Source organism: Meles meles, chromosome 3 (assembly GCF_922984935.1).
Source record: "Meles meles chromosome 3, mMelMel3.1 paternal haplotype, whole genome shotgun sequence".
NCBI classification, from domain to species: Eukaryota; Metazoa; Chordata; class Mammalia; order Carnivora; family Mustelidae; genus Meles; species Meles meles.
In genome coordinates, this window is record NC_060068.1 from 141,696,538 (window position 1) to 141,717,314 (window position 20,777).

At 53.1% G+C, this 20,777-nt stretch overlaps 1 protein-coding gene across 11 annotated transcripts in view; it reads right to left on the bottom strand.

The window, feature by feature from the left end:
* The window catches only part of TCOF1 (treacle ribosome biogenesis factor 1), a 36,920-nt gene extending 23,367 nt beyond the window's left edge, over positions 1–13,553 (bottom strand). For all 11 annotated transcript variants that reach the window (XR_006817780.1, XR_006817782.1, XR_006817781.1 and 8 more), the window contains exons 1-10: positions 13,398–13,553; positions 10,973–11,028; positions 8,005–8,150; positions 5,876–5,949; positions 4,954–5,140; positions 4,269–4,342; positions 2,274–2,504; positions 832–1,044; positions 399–611; positions 72–236 (exon numbers count right to left, since the gene is read on the bottom strand). Coding sequence is in view for 6 of the 11 variants with exons in the window: in XM_046000549.1 (XP_045856505.1) it covers positions 72–236; positions 399–611; positions 832–1,044; positions 2,274–2,504; positions 4,269–4,342; positions 4,954–5,140; positions 5,876–5,949; positions 8,005–8,150; positions 10,973–11,028; positions 13,398–13,505 (1,467 nt within the window). In the remaining 5 variants the exon portion in view is untranslated. The remainder of the gene's footprint in view (positions 1–71; positions 237–398; positions 612–831; positions 1,045–2,273; positions 2,505–4,268; positions 4,343–4,953; positions 5,141–5,875; positions 5,950–8,004; positions 8,151–10,972; positions 11,029–13,397) is intronic.
* Positions 13,554–20,777: the final 7,224 nt, after the last annotated feature.

The following is a 20,777-nucleotide window of genomic DNA, read 5'->3' on the forward strand; positions in this document are numbered from 1 at the left end:
TGTATGTGGTCCGGGGAAGACGGCTCCCCGCCCTGAGCGGGAGAGAAGAGCATTACAGGTAGGCGCCTCACCTGGGCAGGCGCCTCGGCCTCGCTGTCTGATTCCTCCTCGCTGCTGCTCTCTGAGTCCTCCTCCTGTTTCCCTACTGGGGTGGCTGCCGGCCCCACCTTCTGAGGGGGCCCCTTGACAGGACCCGAGGCAGCTCTGACCTGGGAGTTTTGCCCCAAAGGCTTTGCCTGGGAGTAACAAAAGACAAGATCAGGGCAGGGGCCCACAGGGGACTGTGTGAGGGGAGACAGGAAGGGAGGAAGGCAAATGCAGGGCGCAGGGCCCCAGGCGCGGAGGGGGAGGACAGGCCAACGGATGGGCTCTCCGAGCAGCGGCACCTGCCTCCTCACCTGAGCAGGGCTCTTGGCTGGGGGCACAGCTGCTGGGGCCTCCTCCTCGCTGTCGGACTCCTCAGTGCTACTCTCTGCGTCGTCTTCCCCCTTCACCTGGGTGGCTACAGGCCCTGCCTTGCCAGGGGGCAGTGCAGGGGCTGCTTTCCTAGGGGACTCCTTGGCAGAAGCTGAGGCAGCTTTGACCTGGGGGGTCTTCCCTGAAGGCTTCACCTGGAGGGAGACAAATGGAATCAGGGAAGGGAGCCCAGAGAGTGGACATGAGGAGGAGACACAAGAGACCAGACAGGGCAGAGGACACTACGCAAACCTGAGGTGAGCTGGGGTGAGGCTCTGAGCACATCTAGGGCTCTTGCAGACGGCAGAGCAAGTTCTCAGAAGGCCTTCGGGGGAGGGGCTCGGGCTGCACGGATCTTCCCCTCCCAGGTCTCACCTGAAGTGGTGTCTTGGCCGCCGGCGCCTCCTCCTCGCTGTCAGACTCCTCCTCACTGCTGCTGTCTGAGTCCTCCTCTGGCTTCCCGGCCGTGGCCTGTGCAGCTGCAGGCCCTGCCTTCCCAGGGGGTGCTGGGGCGGCCCCTTTCCCAGGGGTCCCCTTGACAGGACCCGACGTAGCTCTAACCTGGACAACTGTGTCTGAGGCCTTCACCTAGTAAGAGAAGGGGTGGTTTGTTCCTCTCCTGCTCACCCTCTGGTGGGGACCTCAGGACAAAGTGGAGGCCTTAGCTGGGTCTCAGAAGACGCCCGCACTACTCTCCTCACTCTCTACCTTGACTGGTGCTCAGGCCTGGCCTATAAGCTTCACTCTCATTTCTGGGGCCTTCCCAGCCCCACCCGTCCCTCTTGGCTACCACCACCTCCTCCTCTGGGTCCGAGACAGAAACCAGTTCCTTCGGCAGTCCTCCCTGATGCCCATACACAGGGGTCAGAGCTGCCCTTGGCTAGACTCCCCCATCAGCAGGAGAGCTCTGGGAGCACAGGCACCAGGTCTGGCCTGGCCCACTGCTGCACCCTGTGTGTAACAATTCTCATTCCCACTGCTGCCTCAGGGCCTTGGCACTTGCTGTGCTCCCCACCAGAATGACTTCTGTCCCAATGTTCATGTGCACGCCCCTGCCCCCACCCTGCTTCAGGTCCTCGATGTCTCTGTAAGGCTTTCCCTGAGGATTCTATTTTAATTACCATTCCTACAGCACAGCCCACCTCACCCTCCTCTTAAACACCCACCAAAGTGAACCTTATTTACTGCACTCCCCAGGCCTGTGGGAAGACCAGGACCTCCCCTCCTGGGCCTCACCTGGCCAGCTCAGGGCTGCGGGGCCTTTTCCCACTACTGTCTGATGCTTCCCCCTCCTGGCTCTCCAACCCAAACAGCCTCCCAGCCCCCCTGCTTTCCCTCAGACGATCCAGGAGCCCTGGCCACCTGCCCAGGGGAGGGGATCCCAGCAGATGGAAGTTAACAGGATTCCTTTTAGCCAACAAACCATGATTTGGCCAGAGAAGCCAGATGACCAAGCAATTAGAAGTTAAATTCCTTCACAATAAGACCAGCTGGCCACATCCATTCACTAGATAGGAAAATTGAGGTAAAGGGGAATTACTGATAGAGCGGGGTTTAGGACCACCCCATGGGAAGCAGCCCTTCTAAGCTGCCGCTTGGGCAAGAAGGGCGATTTCCATGGGTGGCTGAAGCAAGCCAACCTGTCCTTGCTCCTCGATTTTCACACCCCCACCTCCTGCCCCCCAAACGCCAAGGTGAGGCTGATCTGGTGGAGGTGCTGGTCATGCAGCCGTCTGGCCGGCCTCTGGGGGCCGTAGAAGAGTACCTGGCTGCAGGGGGGCCCGGGACGCCGAGGGGTAGCCCGCCCCACGCCTCACCTGGCAGGGTGGCCCCACAGGGGCGCCCTCCTCACTCTCAGACTCCTCTTCACTGCTCTCGGAGTCCTCTTCTGGCACCTTGGCCTTGTTGACTGGGGTCAGGGCACCTCCTCTGACTTGGGGGGTCACATCCCCTGCCTTCCCAGGCGTTGGGGCTGCCCCTCTTCCGAGAGAGTCCTTGGCAGGCACTGGTGAGGCTTTGACCTGGGGTGGTTTTACTGAAGGTTTCATCTGGAACAAGAAAATGCAATTAGGGAGAAATTGCTCCTCTTTGCCTCTGAGGGATAGGAGAGGCTCTATGGTTTATCAAGGCCTTTCCTTGTATCCTCCGATTCTCAACTCCCTGAGACAGACGCCATCTTTACACTCATGTTCCAGAAAAGGACAAGAAGCTCAGGGAGGTTAAGTCATTCAAGACCAAAATGAAGGGCAAAATCATGACTAGAACCATGACTGTGTGGCCTTGGGGGCAGAACCCTCTAACACTATGCTCCCCTGCTGCCTGGCATGCACAGTCCACCCAGCCCAGAGGGGCAGTCTCTCTCCACCAGGAGGCTCACCCCGTCCCCGCTTCGACTGCAGGATCATGGTGGCCATCCCAAGGGCCAGGAGGCTAGGATTTGAACTCTGGTCTTGCCACTTGCTTCCTGGGGCACGTTTCTTTCCGCTATGGGCTTTCTTAGACTTCTAAAACCCTGACATTTCCAAGGCAGGCAGTGCCCTACCTCCACCTCCATCATCAGATTTCACCTGACCCTGGGTTCCTGGGGCACCCATCTCCTCAACTGCTATGGCCTTTGGCCCACCAAAGCTGTGAGTCTGGCTGCTGGCTTTCCAGGGCCAGAAGTGTCCCCTTTCCCGTGGCAGGGCTGGGAGGGCTGGGAGCCTGAGGAGCCCTGATGGCTGTATCTGGGTGGCGATGGGATGTGGGGAGCGGCCTTCGGCCAGGCCTGGGGTAGATAGGAGGAAGGTCTCCACCTTCACTGGGTGAGGTGGGAGACAAGGGAGAAGTACTCTGGGCATCAGACCAACTCCCTCCGCCCCAAATCCTGCTGGTTCTCCCTCCACACGCCCTTTCTAGTAGGCGCCCTGGGGCCTGCCATCAGCCTCACTACATCAGCTGCTTCAACAGTCTCGCTGCTTTCCCTCTGCCCTGTCCTCCAACCCAGGCCACAACCAGCAACCTCTCTCCAACATAAATCAGGCCGTCTTACCTCCACGCCTGAAACCTTGTAATAGCTTCTCACAGAGCCCAGAGTACAACCCAACCTCCTCCTGCGGGTCCTCTTGGCCCGGCAGTGGACTGTGGCCCCGCCTACTCTGACCCCTCTTCTGTCCCTTGCACCTTGTCCACGGTGTCACAGCCTTGTTGCTGCCCCTCGGGGCTCTCTACATTTCCCCTAGCGACCTGCGACACTATAGTCAAACTTCCCAGGATGCCTCCATGTCCCCTCCACGTCCCTCCTGCCTGCCACTATATTCCCAAGGCGTGGGTGCCCCATCAAGAGGGACTCCCTGGTCACAGCTCCGAGAAGAGTTAATGCCACAGACCAACACCTGACCATTGCTGACCACGCACCTAGGCCTGGCATTCACCAGTGGGCCCAGAACCCCTCACCCAACTCACCTGACCACACCACCTGACGGCCCTCCTGCCCCTGGCCCTTGGCTCGTGCAGCTCTTCCTGCTGAAACACTCTTTCCTCCCCCACATCCCTTCCGGGTGAGTCCCCTATGCGTCAAGTGCCACCCCTCCCAGGAAGCCTTCCCTTGTCTCTCAGACAGGTTGGCGTCTCTCCCTGCCAACCTGAGACCTCTCTCATGCCCAAAGAATGACAAGCAGCACCTGGCTCCCCTCCCCAGGCCTCGGCCTTTCCAGCTCCCAGTCCGCCTGAAACACTAGAACTGATTTGGCCCCACTGGTGTGCGAAGCTCCAGCCAGGCCGCTGGGAGGGTTAGAGGTCAGAAGGCAGCTCCTGAGGACAGTGGCAATTACCTCCACGTAGGTCTCATCACTCGAGCTGGAGGTCTCCTCGCTGGAGCTGTCAACCTGGTTGGCTGAGGCCATTCCTGAGGGAGGAAGAGGGACAGGACTGAGGGCCTGCCCTTCCAGACCGCCCTCCCCTCGCCAGTGCTCTGCCACGCCAGCCATTGAGAGGCAGGGGCCCTGTGCTTGCTTCTTGCACGCGGAGCATCAGCCCCACCTATCCTGAGCCCCGCAGCTGAGGCGTGGGCCACCCGTCTCCCCGCGTTCCCACACACTGTGGCCCTGGGAAGGGTTAGAGACCAGGTCCTACCACACACAAGCCAGCGTCTGATGGCTCGGAGATCTCCTGCCACCATCACACTGAGGCAGGCAGGCAAACGCCTACTTGACATGAGAGACTGAGGCAAACCCAGGCTCTCACTTGAGTCTCAGCCTCTACAGTGGGCCCTGGACCCACCTGAGAGCAATAAACCAGAAAATGCTCCATCACCACCCCAGGCTGCTCCAACTCCCTTGGCAAAGCCTGACCTGTCCCTGCAGTAGACCCTCCCTCATCGAGGTGTGGAGCCCTTACTACCATGGAGACAAACCTTTAAATTTCAGAATGTCCCACAGCCTGACAAAGCAGTGCCCGGGGCCCGCCTCCCCAGCCCAAACTCAGGAGGCTTGTTGTCTAGGGGTCAGCGCCACTCACCAGGCTTGGCTGTGGTTCCGAGGGCCAGGATGCCACCCTCCTCCTCAGTTTCTGAGACCAGAACGGTATTTGCCGAGGGCCCTGCTGACTTCCTGGGGGACCTCCCAGACAGAAGGTGGGCCACTGCCTTTCCAGAGGCTGGATGTGGTGTGGAGTTCACCATCTTGCTGCCTTTCTTGGTCTTCGCCTACAAAGGACGGGGTGACAGACACGCCGGGTACAGCCTGGTGAATGACGAGCACAGACCTCTTCCCAGCCATGCGAGTTTGGGCAAATTCCCTCCCTCCGTCTGTTTCTTCGTCTCTAAGGTGGGGCTGACAGTGGTACCCGCCCTCACAGAGGCTTGGAGAATGGCCAGTGGCAGTTCCTGGGACACAGGAATTACTTGCTAAGCGGTACTGAGTGGTCTGCTGGGGTTCCTAGCACTACCTGGCATGGCTGCGAGCGCGCCTGGCAGTCGGGGACGCGTCCTCGGGTCTCTAACGCTGCCTTCTCCACGACCAGTGCGTGGTCTTCCACCCTAGTGGTTTCAGTCTAGAAAATGAGCTTTCAGAACCACAGGTGTCTCGTTCACTGTGGTACCCCCCACTGCCTCCCACGGTGCCCGGAAAATAACTGGACGGGTCACAAGTTGTTGGCCGAACAGGCGACTGCAGGGATGATGGGGAAAGAAGCTGTTACAGGTGCATGCTGTGCCCAGGGGCCTGGAGCAGTGCGCATTGTTTCCACCTCACAGAAAAGGAAACTGAGGCCCAGAGAGGTGAAGGGACACGCTAGGATCACACGACTGGTGATAAAGGCTGACATCTGAATCCAAGTCAGACTGTTATCCACAACCCTATCCTTCTTTGACACAGGGGACTGTCCCCCTGTAGGGCACTTTACTCCCACAGGCCACAGCTTCAAAGGTGGTCCTACTCACCTTGGCTTTCTCCTTTGCGCCCGACGGCACAACCGGCCCCGCTGCTGAGGAGTTGGTAGCCGCTAGTCTTGGGGCTGCAAGACAGAAACACCCTCGGGCTGAGCTAGGTGAGCTTTTTCTTATTAAGAACAGACAACAGGTCTCAGCTCACCAGATGTTTCAATTGGTATGGCTGCCTGGTGCTGGCACGAGGACCTGAGGCTGAGCCCAGACTTGTGGGAAAGAGCTCTGGGGTGCAAGAGCCACAGCCAGAAGGAGCAAGAGGGCAGGGCAACATGAAAGCCACAGATCTGCGTCCCCCAGGGAGCCCTGGCTGGCATGAGACACTGGAGCCCCCAGAGGAAAGGGCTGGCTCACAGGTGTGCTGCATACTACCTTGACAGCAAGGCCCACTTCAGGGTGGGCCAGCCCCGCAGGTGACCACACTGTAGCCCGAGTCACTCATCAGGACAGGGACGGTGGTCAGCCCGCCTGCCCTTGGGCCACACAGAAAGCTGTCAGGATTTCAAGGGTTTGTAGTGGAAAGGCAGCCGAACATGGGCCCGGGAACTGGTCAGATGTTAAGACTTAGAGATTCCTGGTGCTCTTACACCAGGGGACTGTCTCCCTAGAGCTCAGACAGGACAAGAATTCTAAGGCGTGCTGTGAATGCGAGAGGACACTGCGGAGATGAACGGCATGGTCTAACTCCCTTCCTGGCATTTAACTCCATCTCCTTCTCTTTTTAATTTTAGATGTATTTGTAAGTGGAGAGGAAGTACAGCAAACCACATAGCACCAACCATTACCAACTTGTGGCCAATGTGATGTCAACCAGCCTCTCTGACGCCCTTCCCCATCAAGTATGATTCTGAAGAGAATGCCAGACATGTACCACGCTGCCCACGAATATTTCCATATGCTTCTCTCAACGGGGACTCGATTACGATTCCGTTATCACAGGAAAATTAATAAAATATCACTAAATAAGACTCATTACATAAAAATTCATTAATATCAGATATGTCAGTATGAAATTGACCAGTTTTTGTGTTACACAGCACGGAGCTATGGATGTATGCACATACGGACAGCTGTCTGTAGGCTCAGATGCAAAGGGGACAGCTGGAAAGCCACCCGTTAGGATACATTTGGGGGAGAAAGGGAACCAGGATAGGAGAACAGAAAACCACTCATTTTTCTTCCACGTGCTTTTGTATGATTCAAAGTGAACCTGTTCTGCATTTATAATTTTAGAAGATTAAGAAAGATATAAGACATATATTCAATATGATCTTGAATATTTTTAAAAACATGCTCAGGAAAAATAAATGGAAGAATAATTTGCCAAATCGTAGGCGGTAGAGTATGGGTAATTTTTTCCCCGTCTTTTTAACCATTTTTGTAAATCCTATAACGAACAGTCCACAGTGAATCCTGGATTTCTTTTATAATTGGAAAATATACCTAAAATCAAGAAATTACCTTCTTTGTAAGCAAAACCCAATAACCTTGCAGAGAAAAAGGACGGTTCCTCTGTGGAGTTATAGCTATGTTGGTTAAAGCACGAACTGTCCTGAGGACTTGGGGAGAAGGGGCTGGGCAGGCCTCACGGGGTCACCCCGTGAAAGCTCAGAGACCAGAGTGCCCAGGAGAGCCTCCCTGTGCTACCTTGTACTCTTCCAGAATGACAGGAAGCACAGCCCCTCCCCTGGCAGCCCACAGGCCAAACAGAAGGGCTGCCTGTCAGCTGCCCTCAGATCCTTCTAGCAGCTCTTCTACAAATGTGGGCTTCTTTCCATCTTCATCAGAATCACCCGGGGGGCTTGCAACAATGTAGCTGTTGTACCTCAAATCAGACTGTAAGGGCCCAGCTCAGTTTTTGTTCACCACTGGATTCCCAGTACCCAGGACACGATGTTTGGCACAAGAAAGGGCTCAACTAAATACTGCAAGAGGTATGTGAGATGCTTTCAATCTTTTCTCTAAAAGGTCATGGTCTTCCCAGGACTCAACTGGAGAAGCTGGAGGTGGGCTCTCCCCCCAGAACAACCAAATATCCAAACGCCTGCCCCCCGAAGCTGCAGGGCCCTGGGCCGAGCCCCTACAAACACACCGGACAGAGCTCCCCCAGCGGGCAGGGCGCTTACTGGCTTTGGCGGCTTCAGCTTCTGCCTCCTCCTCCTCCTCCTCTTCCGAGCTCTCAGAGCTGCTAATGGGGTCTGACACTCGGGTCTTCTTAGCCTGCAGCGCTGCATCCTCCTCCGCCTTCCGCTTCTGGCCAACCTCTGAGGTTCTGCAGGATGAAGTGACTGGCTGTACCAACCAGGTGGCAAGGGCACCTCCAGGAGATTTGAAAAGAAAGACATGCCCCCTGCCCCCCGCTCCCCAAGGAAATGTGCAGGAGGGTTTGAGAACACGGTGTAATACACTTGTATTCTGCATTTTCACACATTTCATAAACTATTAGTCTTCAAAATAACCAGGAAAGGTCAATAACATTATATAACAATGGCCAACCATTACTGAGTGTGATAAGCCAGCACCTGTAGGCTGTTCACAGCACCATCCAGACTCCCCCACTCCTCCAGAACTTGCAGCACCAGCACTGCCCTCTTTCTGGAAGACCCTGCTCAGCTCCTTCCTGTGCTTCAGGTCTCAGCGCCAATACAGACTCCTCGAAGGCCCTGCCCGGTCGTGGCCCACCCCCGCCAGTCTCTGCCCTGCCATCCTGTTTCATTTTCTTCAGAGCACTTTTCTCCCTCCTGCTATTCTACTGACTTCCTGCCTGACTCCCCAACTACACAATCAAACCCTGGGGCAGGGAGGGGGTGCTGGCAGGAACCTCTGCTGGCGGTGTATCTTCAGCATGTTAGCTTACAGCTCAAAAAATGAACAACTGACTTGCTCAGGGTCAGAGAGAAGGAAGTTTGGAAGTTTAGGGCATGGGCAGGACAAGCACCCAGATGGCTGAGCCCCTGCAGTGTGCAAGGACGATCTCCTCTGACCTCACCCTCCCATCCCGACAGTGTCCCTGTCTGTGCCCTGTGTTCTCCAGCTGGGCTAGCTGTGCTCTGCCACAGTTTGTGGTCCCCTGTTCCCAGGAAGGCCACTTGTTGGGATTCCCCTAAAATACAAATTTCACTTATCGCACTTATCAATTCATTCTGCTCCTCTCGTCCCAACAGAATGTAAGTTTCGTAAGAGTGGGGATTCTTCTCTGGTTCGTCCCAGGTATATTAAGAACAGTTTTGGCTCATAGTAGCTGCCACTCAATAAATACTGGGCGTGGGGGGGGGATATACCTCCGATGGTCAGGTTTAGCACCTTATTTACTATTACTGTATTTTACAGATGAAAACACAGACTCAAGGAAGCCAAGTTTGCCCAAGGACATAGAGCAAGTTGTTGGGTTTGAACTCTGCTGAGAACCATTAGACTAGGCTGCCTCTGGTGGGTGTGAGGTCCTCGTTCCATTCAGTACCTCTCACCCACAGAAGGGACCAGTGACAAGGGGCTCACTGAAGCGGTTCTCTAGGGAAGGAAGTGCCAGACACCTGCACACGCTGAAGGCGGTGAGGGAGAGGAAGTGCAGGGAGGGCACTGCACTCTGACCTTACCTTACAGCAGAGGGTCGCTGAGAACTGAGAGCTGACAGGGTCTTCACAGACCTTAGCTCTCCACTGGAAGCTGGGATCTCTTCCACATCATTCTTGTCCTTGCTTACACACCTCCGATGACTGGTAGCCTACCTCATTTCTGGATAGCTCTGATGACAAGTGCTTGTATTCAGAAGCTGAAGCTTGTCTCCCTAAAGCGGTACCTCTGGGTCCCACTTCAGTCTCTCAGGACCCAGACAACAGCCCACTTCCTTTGTCCTCAGAGATGTGCACACCTATCACCTGCCCCTTTGCCATCTCTTGTCCATCCTGGACAGTTCAGTATTTTCTATTCATTCAACATGGCGCATGACTGTAGGTCCTTCACTCCCCTGGATGACTGTGGTCAGGCCAGTTCACAGAGCGGATGATTACCCCTTCCCTCCCTCTCAAACCATTCCTCTGTTGATATGGCTTTGGATTACCCCCCCTTTCCTGTTTCTGCATGTTTCACAGACATTTCACATGCAATATCCTCCCCTCTCCCTCCAAACTGGGCTTGCTTCTTGCTCCATGCTCAAGCCCACCTTCCATGCAAGTGCACAGGCCAGGCACCTGGGAGTCAACGAGCCCACCCCTCCAGACCATCCACAGCTCCCGGTCTCGTCCCCTAATATTCCTGGAACTGACTGTCTGACTCTACACCCGCTCTGTTATTCCTTTTTCAAGCCCCATCAGCTCTTGCCTGGATGATGGTGTCCACAGCCCCAACCAGCCATGCCATCCTGCAAAGTGATCTTAGCACTCTCCACTGCACACTTTCATGGCTCCCACTGCTCTTGGGGCAAAGACACAACTTCTCACCATGGACAAGGAGGCCTTGCATGGGTCGACTCTGCGAGCCATCCAGCCTCCTCTGCCCTGTGGCTGTAGCCACAGGCCTCAGCCCCGGCAGTTCCTTCTGCCAGGCCCACTCTACCTGCCTCTCCAGACCTACTGCCTCACTCCCTCCCCCACTCCCTGGAACCCTTACACCAAAGGTCATCACAGAGAAACCTCCCCGAAACCCCCAAATGAGGCCCAGCTAACCTGTATGGGGTCTTGGCACCAGATCCTTTTTCATAATCATTACTGCCATTTTAATTTTATATTTATTTGCTTCATTCTTTGAGGCATGCCTACCTGACTCCAATGTCAGCTCCAGGAAAGAAGGAACCATGTCTGTCTCACTTACCTCCATACTTAGAACAGGACCTGGCATTTAGCAGGTAGGTACTCAATAAATATTTGGTGACTGAATGAGAAATAAGCTGCTGAGAAGCTGTGGTCCTTGGAAGCACTGAACACAGCTCTCAATGTCCTATCAGACACCCATAGCTGTGACCTGGCTTCTCAGGGGCAAAGCCAACGTCCACAGTGGGCTATGTAGACAGACTGCAGACCAGGTTAGAATCCTAGCTTATTTCAAGCTGATGGCTTGGGTGTCCCTACTCCATGCTTCCAGCCCGGTCAGACTTACTGTTGCCAGTGAGTATAGATGTCCATAAGGGTTACAGGCTGAGTCAGGAAACTTTTCTGCAGAGAAGTAAAGAGAAAGCAGCAATTAACTCCCAGCACAATATGAGTCCTCCTTGGGCCCAACTCTCCACAACCTCATGGGAGACCTTTTGTTCTGGGAAATACGTTTGCTTGCCCCAGTCAGTACCACTCAAACCTTCCAGAGACAAGGAGGGCAAGTACTTCCAGCTAAAACCTTTTAAGACAATGTTGTTAGCGAGAGGTACCCCTGAGAGACTGGAGTTAGAATGTTCCAGGCTAGCATCTATCTAGCAGCCCCGAACCTTCCTGGCACTCTCCATGCTTAGAGGCCACAAGACAGAGTTTTTTCCACCCTCAGCCTTTCAAGAGTCTCTGAAAGGCCAGGTGGGTGAACCTTCCCAGGGCAGTACGAACCACAGCCCAGACATCCAAGGTGTCCAGTGGCATGTCCGTGGTCCACTCCTCTGCTGGGAAGAGACTGATGCCAGTCCCTTGGTAGAAGCAGAGGGAACCGGGTGGAATCCAGCCCTCTGGAGCCACAGCCAGATGGCCCACTTTGTAAATGTCAAGAACCCAGGGTGTCAAATGCCCCAGAGAGGTCAAGTAAGCAATGTGAGGTGAGGGAAGCATCAGGAATCCGGGCAGAATGGCCAAGAGGCTGTATCTAGAGTCAGGCAGAGCTCCTCCATTAGTTGGCTGAGCTAATCTCTTCGCCTCATCAGACTCTGGGCTACTTCTTTATAACACAGGGATAAGAGCAGAACCCCCCTAGCAGGACACTATCAAGCCTGAACAAGATATTCTAGTCAGTGCCCAGTACAGGGGCTGGTAACACACAGACTCCAATTGTCAATTTCACTCTGCTCTGCCCCAGGCACACTTGTTTCCATACTGGCCCTCAAAAGTGATGCTATTCTTTCTGCCTGGAATGCTCTTTCCTGATAACTACATAGCTCACTCCCTCACTTTCTTAAGGTCTCTGTCCTCTCAGAGGTGAAATGTCACCTTCCCAGTGGGACTTCTTGATGACCCTATTTATAACTGAACCCTGATATTCCTTATCCTCCTTGCCTGCCTTACTTTTATAGCTAATACCTATGATCACTGAACACACTGTATCATTAACTTTTTTTTAAAAATATTTGTCATCTGTCTGCTCCTGCTACATTGTATGCTCCATGAGCACAGGATACTTTGGCCTAGACAAATGCCCCAGTGAAGATGGGTACTGTCTCTTACCCCACTTACCTGTTAAGTGATCTACGTGGAGTAAAAAGGCAATCAAGGTGCAAAGAGGGTTGAGAAAAGCTTGGATAATGTCTTGGCCCATCACCCTTTAGGGAGATCCCAGGAGCAAGCATCAGAACCAGGCTGAGCCCACACCACAGCCAAAGGCAAGACTAATCAGGTCAATATCCACTTTACCAGCTTAAAACCCTCCAGTGACTTAGCACTGATCTTCAGATGAAGACAAACCGACTACAGCAGGACTCTAGCCAGCTCCCTACCCCCTCTGTCACCTTGTACTTCACACTTCAGCCACAATGGACTTTCCAGAGGCCAGTACAGATGCAGAAAGTTCCCTCCCACCACAGGGCATGGAATATCCACTTCCCTTCTCTCAGGTCTCAAATCAACTTCCACATCCCCGGGAAAGCAGTCCTGGATATCCCTGACACTGGCAATTTGCCATCCCTGTCTTATCACCCTACACCTTTCATTCTTGGCACCTAATGTGTTACTTTTGTGATTCTTGATTTATGTCCACCTCTCCTACCAGATTTAGATTATAAACCCTAGGAGGGCTGGGGGACCTTGCTCAACATTCTGTCACTAGCACCCTGAGTACCAGAGTGAGTTGCTGAAAAAGATGAATGAAGTAAGCAATGACTCCATCATAAGCTCGCATTCCAAAACTGTCTGACTCAGTACCGGTGGCATGAGGGCCGGAGTTTCACCTCAAGTAAGGGGCCATAAGCCCCTTCCCTCAGCGCTCTGTGTCCTCCTCACCCTTCCCGGGGTCTGCTCGCAATTCACCCCTCAGACTCTGAGCAACCCTCTAGCCCTCCCGGGCCGCGCTCAGCCACGTGGCCCGAGACTTCGGAAACTTTAAACCGCCACTACCGGGAAGGGGGTGGAGGTAAGGGGCGCGGGAATTACAAAGCCCTGAGCGTCGGATCTCACATCGGGGCCCGCCCACTGCACAGCTGGAGAAACTGAGGCCCAGAAGGACAGGGAGCCGAAGCGGGGGCAGAGGCTGAGGCTTCTTCACTAGCCCCGACCGCCTCCCAGAGCACCGCACGGTCTAGCTCTAAGCGTCCACCAGGCCGCTAGGGGAGGGGGCACAGGCAGTCGCTCTCCAAATGTTGCACGCGGGCCCTAGCACACGGCCCGCGCACGCTTACCTGGCCACTCTGCTCCTTCACTTCCCGCGCCGCGCGCACATAGCCCGCCTGTAACAGATGCTGGTAGATCAGGGGAAGCAACTCCCGGCGTTTCCTGGCCTCGGCCATGCCGGCGAAACCGGCCCGTCCGCTCACCTGCACGCCCCCCTCAGTCCCCGCCCGCCACTTCCCTCGTGCCCTTAGACCTCGCGCGCCCCACTTCCGGCTCCTCTTTCGCCCGCGGCGCGCGGCGCGCCGGGAAATGTAGTCTTATTTTCTGGAGTGGCCGGCTCCGCCCCGGCGGGTGAAAGGGGCGGAGGCTTGGAGAATAATGAGGCCTCCCATTGGCAGGGAGGGCGTGGTCAAGCCTAGTCCCGCCTCCTGGCCTTGATCTGAATGACTCCTTAAACCCTCCAGACTTGCTCACCGCTGACATTTGTCTTCCCTGTTCGCTGTGACATCTGCGATAGCGTTTTGCTCATTTCTGAACATCTTAATCTGCATGTCTCTGGTCCCGAACTTCCAGTTACCCACTCATTTATTCACTTCACAGAGTTTTTAGGACCCATGACTATTTGTCATTATTCATTCATTGCCTAAATCGTTTTTTGAGCACAATACTTCAGGCTAGTGCTCACCTAGAATGGAGGGATAAAAAGATGGATAAGAAACGGTGGCTACCCTCAAAGCTCACAAGGAGATTTGGTAACCAAACAGCTATGGTTCAAAGTCTTGAGTGCATTGCCGGGGTCAGGCACAGCCTATGGGAGCCGGGAGGAGGGGCACCTAACCCCAAAGAGACACATCTAATTTCAGGCTTAAAGATGGAACAGGAATTTCTAGGTGCAGAAGAGAGGACTGGCATTCCAGGCAGAGGACACTGCCTGTACACAGACAGGAGAAACCACCGCTATAAGCTGGGAAGCCCAAACAGAACCCAGTCTGTGCTGGTGGGCTGTGGTTGTGGGAAAGAGGGGATGAGTAAGGACACGGGAGGATGGAGAAGTAAACAGGCCCTGCAGCACCCTCTCCTGCCGAGCAGAGCCTGCACTTTGTTGCAAGGGTGATAGATAATCTCTGACTTGTTTTATGTAGGAGGGTGACCTGGGTTTGTGTTTTTAAGAGATTGCTATCACCAGAATGTGGAGGACGGATTTGTGGAGAGCAAACTAGATGTGAGGCTGTTGTACTTGTTGAAGGGAGGCTGGCAGGGAGAGGATGAGGTAGGCTGGGGAATATTTGAATCAGCTCTTTTTAACTTCACGGACCCATTGAGAAACTGAAGATAGCATGAACCACCTAGACTTTGTTGCCGAAAATTTTGAATGTGCACAGACGCATAACGTTTTCACACTGATTTTAGGACGTGGATAAGCACATAACTGAACCTCCTAGAGTTAGGAACTACTGCTCCAGAAGAAACAGGGATAGGACCTGGTGACTGAAAGTGGTGAGTGAGGAAGAGGAAGGAGAGTAATCTGCATTCTGCTATTTAGTAAAATATTTATCAAGTACCTACTATTGGGATAAAGTAGTGTCCACCCCAATAGAGTTTGAAGTCTAAAGGGGAGACACATGCTAAAAAGTTATACGAATGCTTTGTTATAGTGAGGTCATGCAGAAAGGAAAAGAATAGAGTTTTCTTATGGAACAGTAAACACCGTGTGGGAGTCACACAGCTAGGGTTCAAATTCTGCTTTGCTTCTTGTTAACTAGGGAAACTTGGATAAGTTACATACATAACTTCTCTGTGCCTTGGCTTCTTCATCTGTGGAATAGAAATAATTGCATTATCTACCTCACAGGCTTGTCATGAGGAGTAACTGAGGTCTAAGCAGAAATGCTCAGAAGCTTCTAGCAACAGTGCTGTGCCTAGATGTATGTTAGCCATTATCGTGAAAGCATTTAACAGGAAAGAGGGATCTATCCTTTCTTGGGGGTTAGGGAAGGAGTCCCTGAGAAAGTGACGTTTGTGAGGAAATCTGAACTGTGTGTATGTGAGGTTGGGGTGGGGGGGTTATTCCTGGGCAGAGGGAAGAACCTGTGCAAAGGGCCTGAGGCAGAAGGTGCAGCTGAGAGGAGAGATGAGAAAAGGCCTTGGGAGCAGGCCATAGGGGGAGAGCAAGGGGATTGGGGAATGTGGAAGGTGGGCACAGACAGATTCCACATTAAGGAATCTTTGTTTTCATCTTAAGCATGATAGGAAGCCTATGACAGTGTAGGCCCAAGAAGGACAGGATGGTCTTTCATTTTAATGTGGTCTGTGTGAATGCCCAGTGGAGAGTGGAGTAGGGTGTGTATGTGTCCATGCTGGATGACAAGTTAAGCTTAGGAGTGCAGGCAGGCATTTAGGGAGAATATAATGGGGCAATGTTTGTTGCAGCAGAGGTGGAAAGTGCTGGAAGATTCCAGGGTTGTCGAGAAGTTAAAATCGTCATAGGGATGTTTTGGAATGGAGTGCAAGGCAGAGGGAGCTTCAGGATGGACTGTGAGGTTTCCGGGCAGCCCAGCAAGCAGCGGCAGAGTGGGAAGGGAAGGATGATGAGGGGGGCATGAAAAGTGCAAGTTCTGCTTTAGGCGGGTGGAGCTTGAAATGCCTTTGAGACACAGAGAGCAGGTGTCCGGTAGGCACTTGGGGGCCTAGGTTTGGACCCACATGAAAATGGGAAGCTGTCAGAAGAGATGATAATTGAGGCTGTGGCTGAGGGCCAGGTTGTCCAGGGAGCAAAACACAGACAGGAGAGAAGGTGGTCCGGCAGGGAGACCTGAGGCGTACCCACAGGGTAGAACTGCACAGAGGAGGACGTGCCTGGCAAGGCAGAGAAGGAGGGAACAGAGAGGCAGGAGAAGCCCCAGGAGGGTGGGTTTAGGGAAGGAAGGCAAGGGACGAGTTTCAGGAAAGTGCAGTGAGCCCATGGGGAATGCTCCAAGAAGTCAGATGGGATGAGCATAGAACCGTGAGCTTTGGCTTAATGACAGCTGTGGCGACTGTTGACGGCTTTCGGGAGCGCTACTTCCGTGGAGTGATGGAGAAGGTCAGGTGGCCGTGGTCTGATGAGTGAAGGAGGAATGCAGGAGGCAGTGTGTCTTCGGAGAAGTTTCTGTGCAAAGGGGAAGAGAGAGACAGTGCGGCAGGGTCGGTGTGTGTGCTGGGGGAGGTGTGTTATAAGGTGCAAGAGAGCTGGGTTTGTTTAAAGGCAGATCAAGGGGAGAGAGCTTAATTAGGGGTGTAGGGAACAGGGGAGATAATCAGCAAGTGACGTTCGGGAGCATATGCAAGAGGGAATGGGTTCAGGCATGTGGGTGGAGGGGTTGGTCTCAGAGAGGAGGAGGGATGACTTCTCTAGAACCAAAAGAAGGAACAAAGAGAGGATGGGTGCAGATGTAGATGTAGGTTTGTAGTGGGATGTTAAGGGAGATTTCATCTTGAGCTTCTATTTTTTCTGCAAAGTGGGAGGCAAGGTCCTCTGCTGAGAGCGAGGAAGAGGTGGTGAGGAGTCTGGAGGAAGGAGGAGAATGAGCATTCCGACTTGGGAAGCAAACTTGCCCACAAAATCCCCAATTGCCTGATAGTGTCGACAACCCAGTTAGAGGCTGGTGATCGTTAATTTATGCGTGTCCTGTCCCGTCCCACTGAGAGATTTCCCCCCTTGTAGCTCACCTACCCAGGAGCAGGCCAGGGGAAAGTACTTAGTGGGGTTTATCTAGAGGCCTCGGGGTTTGCCAAATGCGTGAGGGAAAGAGGCACAGGGATTTAAAGTGTTGGCAAGAGAGGTGCTCAGTCTCTGAGCTCTGGGATCTACACTGGGCAGGGAGGGAAGTGGAGACAGAGGGAGCCAATGTTCAGGGAGAGAGTGGAAGCCTCCGGGGACTGGGCCACCATGAGGATGATTAACCAGAAGCCTGTGCTGCAAGACAGTCGGCAACTCCACCTGATGGCAATGCCCAGGTTCCTGACTGGGGGAGAGGAGGGGGGCTGGATGGGCCACTGACTGAGTCAAGTCAATGGGCTGATGAGCATAAAATCTTTGGGCAAATCAAAGCTCCTTTTCACTCCTCCAAGCTCTTATTTTCACCCTCATGGGGTATTATCATCCTTGTTGAGTGAACACTTTTGTGGATATAAATTTCCCGAGGGCTGATCTGGGGTTGTCTTGTTGGCTGTGTCATCCCCAACCCCAGTCAACAAATATTGACAAATGCAGGGGTGGTTATAGCCTGACTCCTGAGGAAGAAAGGAGCGCAGAGCAGGCAGGGTAAACGTTGTGAGTACAAGCCTGGAAACAGAAATGTGGAAACTTCTAGAAATCAGTGGAGAGGATCCTGGGACACGAGTCTTTGGCTGACCCTGGGGAAAAGGAAGAACTGATATTAAATTAAAAAAACAAAAACAAAAACAAAAACAAAACCAGGATGGTCTAATACCTCCTGTCTGGCAACAGGTTGTTTTTGTTTTGTTCCTAATAAAATTCATTTTAAGCACTTATGCTTTGTCCTTGGCTCCTGGGAAGCTGCCTCTTGTGTGGACAATTTTTTTTTTTTTAATTTCCTTGATTTTCTAAATCATACCCTTCACTGAATTGCCTCAGGGCCCAAGCACAAAATTAAAACATTAAACTGATAAAATACAACATGGCAACAATTAAGACAGCAGCAAACAAAACAGTGCATTAAAAAAAATTAGCCTCAGAGCAATTTTTTTTTTTTAACAGTTAGAAAAAGATGTCTTTGTTCGCGGTAGAAGCCAGAAGCTTCCAGACCACTTGACTGTGAGTGCCTCTCGGGTAAGCAGCACGCCTTCGTAATCTTGAATTCTCAAGCAGGGCACAGTGAGGGCACTCAGGAAATGAGGGAAGGAGGGACTGTTAGCAGAGGGGAACGAAGTTAAGCAGGTGGGACACTATACCCTTCTTTTCCCAGCAGGAGGACTCCTGCGCAGATTTGGAAGTTAGCACGATATAGGGAAGAGGTTTCTAAGCCAGGAGTCGGGAAACTGCTTTTTGGCCAGGCTTTGCTATGTGACCTTGGGCCAGTCTCTTGACCTCCCTGATCCTCAACACCTCTACTGGTTGGACAAAAGCCCCTCTGGCCTTGGAATTCTGGAGAGGGGCCCATCTGGGAAGGCTGCTTTTGCCCCCGGAACCCAAAGATGGCCTCATCATCTCCTGTAACAATGGGTTCTCCTTGGGCCAAGTCACTTGGGCCTGTAGGTTTCCCACAGTCTCCTTCCCGCTCCCAGGATAATAATTTCTCGCTTTCTTTTCTCTTCAATCTTGGAGATTTTAAAGATTTACAAAAGGTTTAAAAGTGATTACTGCAGTCAGCAGTCAAACAATTCAGAGATGTACAAAGACAAAGCTAGACCTTCCCTCCAGGTCATCCACTCCCAGCTCCCTTCCCCACCCCCCAGCACACCACCTGTCCCCCACCTCCACCCCCAGCAACCCCTAGGGGCCTGGTGTCAGGTCCCTTCACATCATTCCTCTGGACTCAGATAGACACAGATGACCTGAGCCAGGTTTTATAAGGTTTTAATCCTCCCTTCCCATTTCCCCATTTTCATCTCTCTTTTCTTTCTTTTTTGCAAAAGGGTATCATCCTAAACACACACTCAGCAACTGGCCTTTTTCACTGAGGGTCAGATCGGAGCCTTTTCTCCAGATTTTGGGATCCCGGCAGCCTTCTCAGTAAGCGTGGCAGCTCACTTACCAGGAGCCTCCCACAGTTATGCTGTGAGGCAAACCAGTGTTTGGCGTTAGCCCTCAGAGCCCCCAGTGGAGCATGTCCCTGGTTCTCTGCCCCTTTCATAGAGGAGGAAGTCGAGTTCAGCGAGGTAAGGCCCCAGGCCATGAGCTTTGAGCTAGTGGGGTTGAGGGCCAGCTGCAGGGGTGGGGCGAGGAGGGGGGACTCCCACTGACAGAGGTGGAGGATAGCGTGGGACAGGTTATTTACTTCTTTTTTTCTGGCTAATAGGACAGCGCTGCTCTCAACGCCCTGGCAAATACATCCTTGTGGACTGGAGCTTTAATTTTTGTAGAATGGAATGAAAGTGGGCCAGAGGGGATGCTCTGGTTTATTTTAATAGCTAAAGCCGGATTAACTGCCAAAAGGGTGTAGCAATTCATAACTTCATCAGCATAATTTCCTATTTATGTGGTTTTATTTCTCAGAGCTGGAAGTGTCCTTGGAGAGCATGAAGCCTGGCTCTCTCTCTTCTTGCCGATAAGGAAACCGGCCCCGATCAGAAGCAGGAATCAGCTTGGTGAGGTCCCAGCCAGTTCGAGGCCAAGGTAGGCGCCGTCCTGCCTCACACCTGCCTTCCTTCCAGCCGTGTCTGCCCCACTCTCTCCTTCCCTGTCAGTTCTCCACACCGCATTCGGCATAACTTTTCTCCCCAGCTTATCAAACCTCCCCCAGGAGGTCAACCACTGACCGGGAGAACGAATCACAGCTTCCTTACAGGCATTCAAGCTCAGCCCTGTCCGGTCACACTTCAGATCCAAATGCAAATACCACTTCTTCCGTGGTGTCTTCCCTGACTGCCTCAGCTTCTCGACAGAGCATAGTAGTCTCTGCTCTGCAAGGAGCCCCTCTCTTCTGGCCACTCCTGCTGGAAGGAGCCACATCAGAGCCCCACAGAAGGGCCTACCAGAAGGGGGCAGTGCACCACCAAAGAAAGGTCTCCCTAAAGGTCACGGTCACCAGGGGACCAGAGGCCGGCCACAAGCCCTTTGGTGTGCCATCCCTCATCTCCAGTGTGGATGCCTGTAGGAATACGGGGTTCCAGCCCACTGGTGTGGCCATTGGCAGCCTCCCCCACACCACCCCGGTGCCTCAGTTTGCATTTCCCAATCGAGAGGGTTGGACAAGCTCTGCGTTTCTGAAAGCGCCGTGAAGCACAAAGTGACTTCAGGAGATAAATAGAGGGACATTTTAAAATGGAAATCATTATGTATTTATTTTAATGTGTATTAGACAAAAAATAACTAGCACATCAAACCTGTTATTTCACAGATATTATTGCTTAGGATGGGGCTAAAGTAGGCATTCAAGTAAAAAAAAACAGTGACTCAATGTAAAAGAAAGTAGCAATTAAATAATAGTACAGGTGGTAAGACGGTGGTGAATGGCTTCCGTCGAGAAAACATTGGTCTGCTTTTGATGTTCTAGAATTCTGTGATTTGTGGTGATCCATGCCGAGGAGGGGGACAGGGAGGAAGGCACAGCCTCCAGGAGCTGGGGCACTGGGCCTTGGAGTCGAGGGGTAGGAATCCAACAGATGGGCCATGTCCCCACCACCAGACCCTCCTCCACCTGTGGAGGGGTGCACGGGCCCGCTCCTCCTCCCTGCCTTCTTTCTCAGCTTCCCTGTGGTTACTAAGGAGTGGGAGGCTGAGAGGG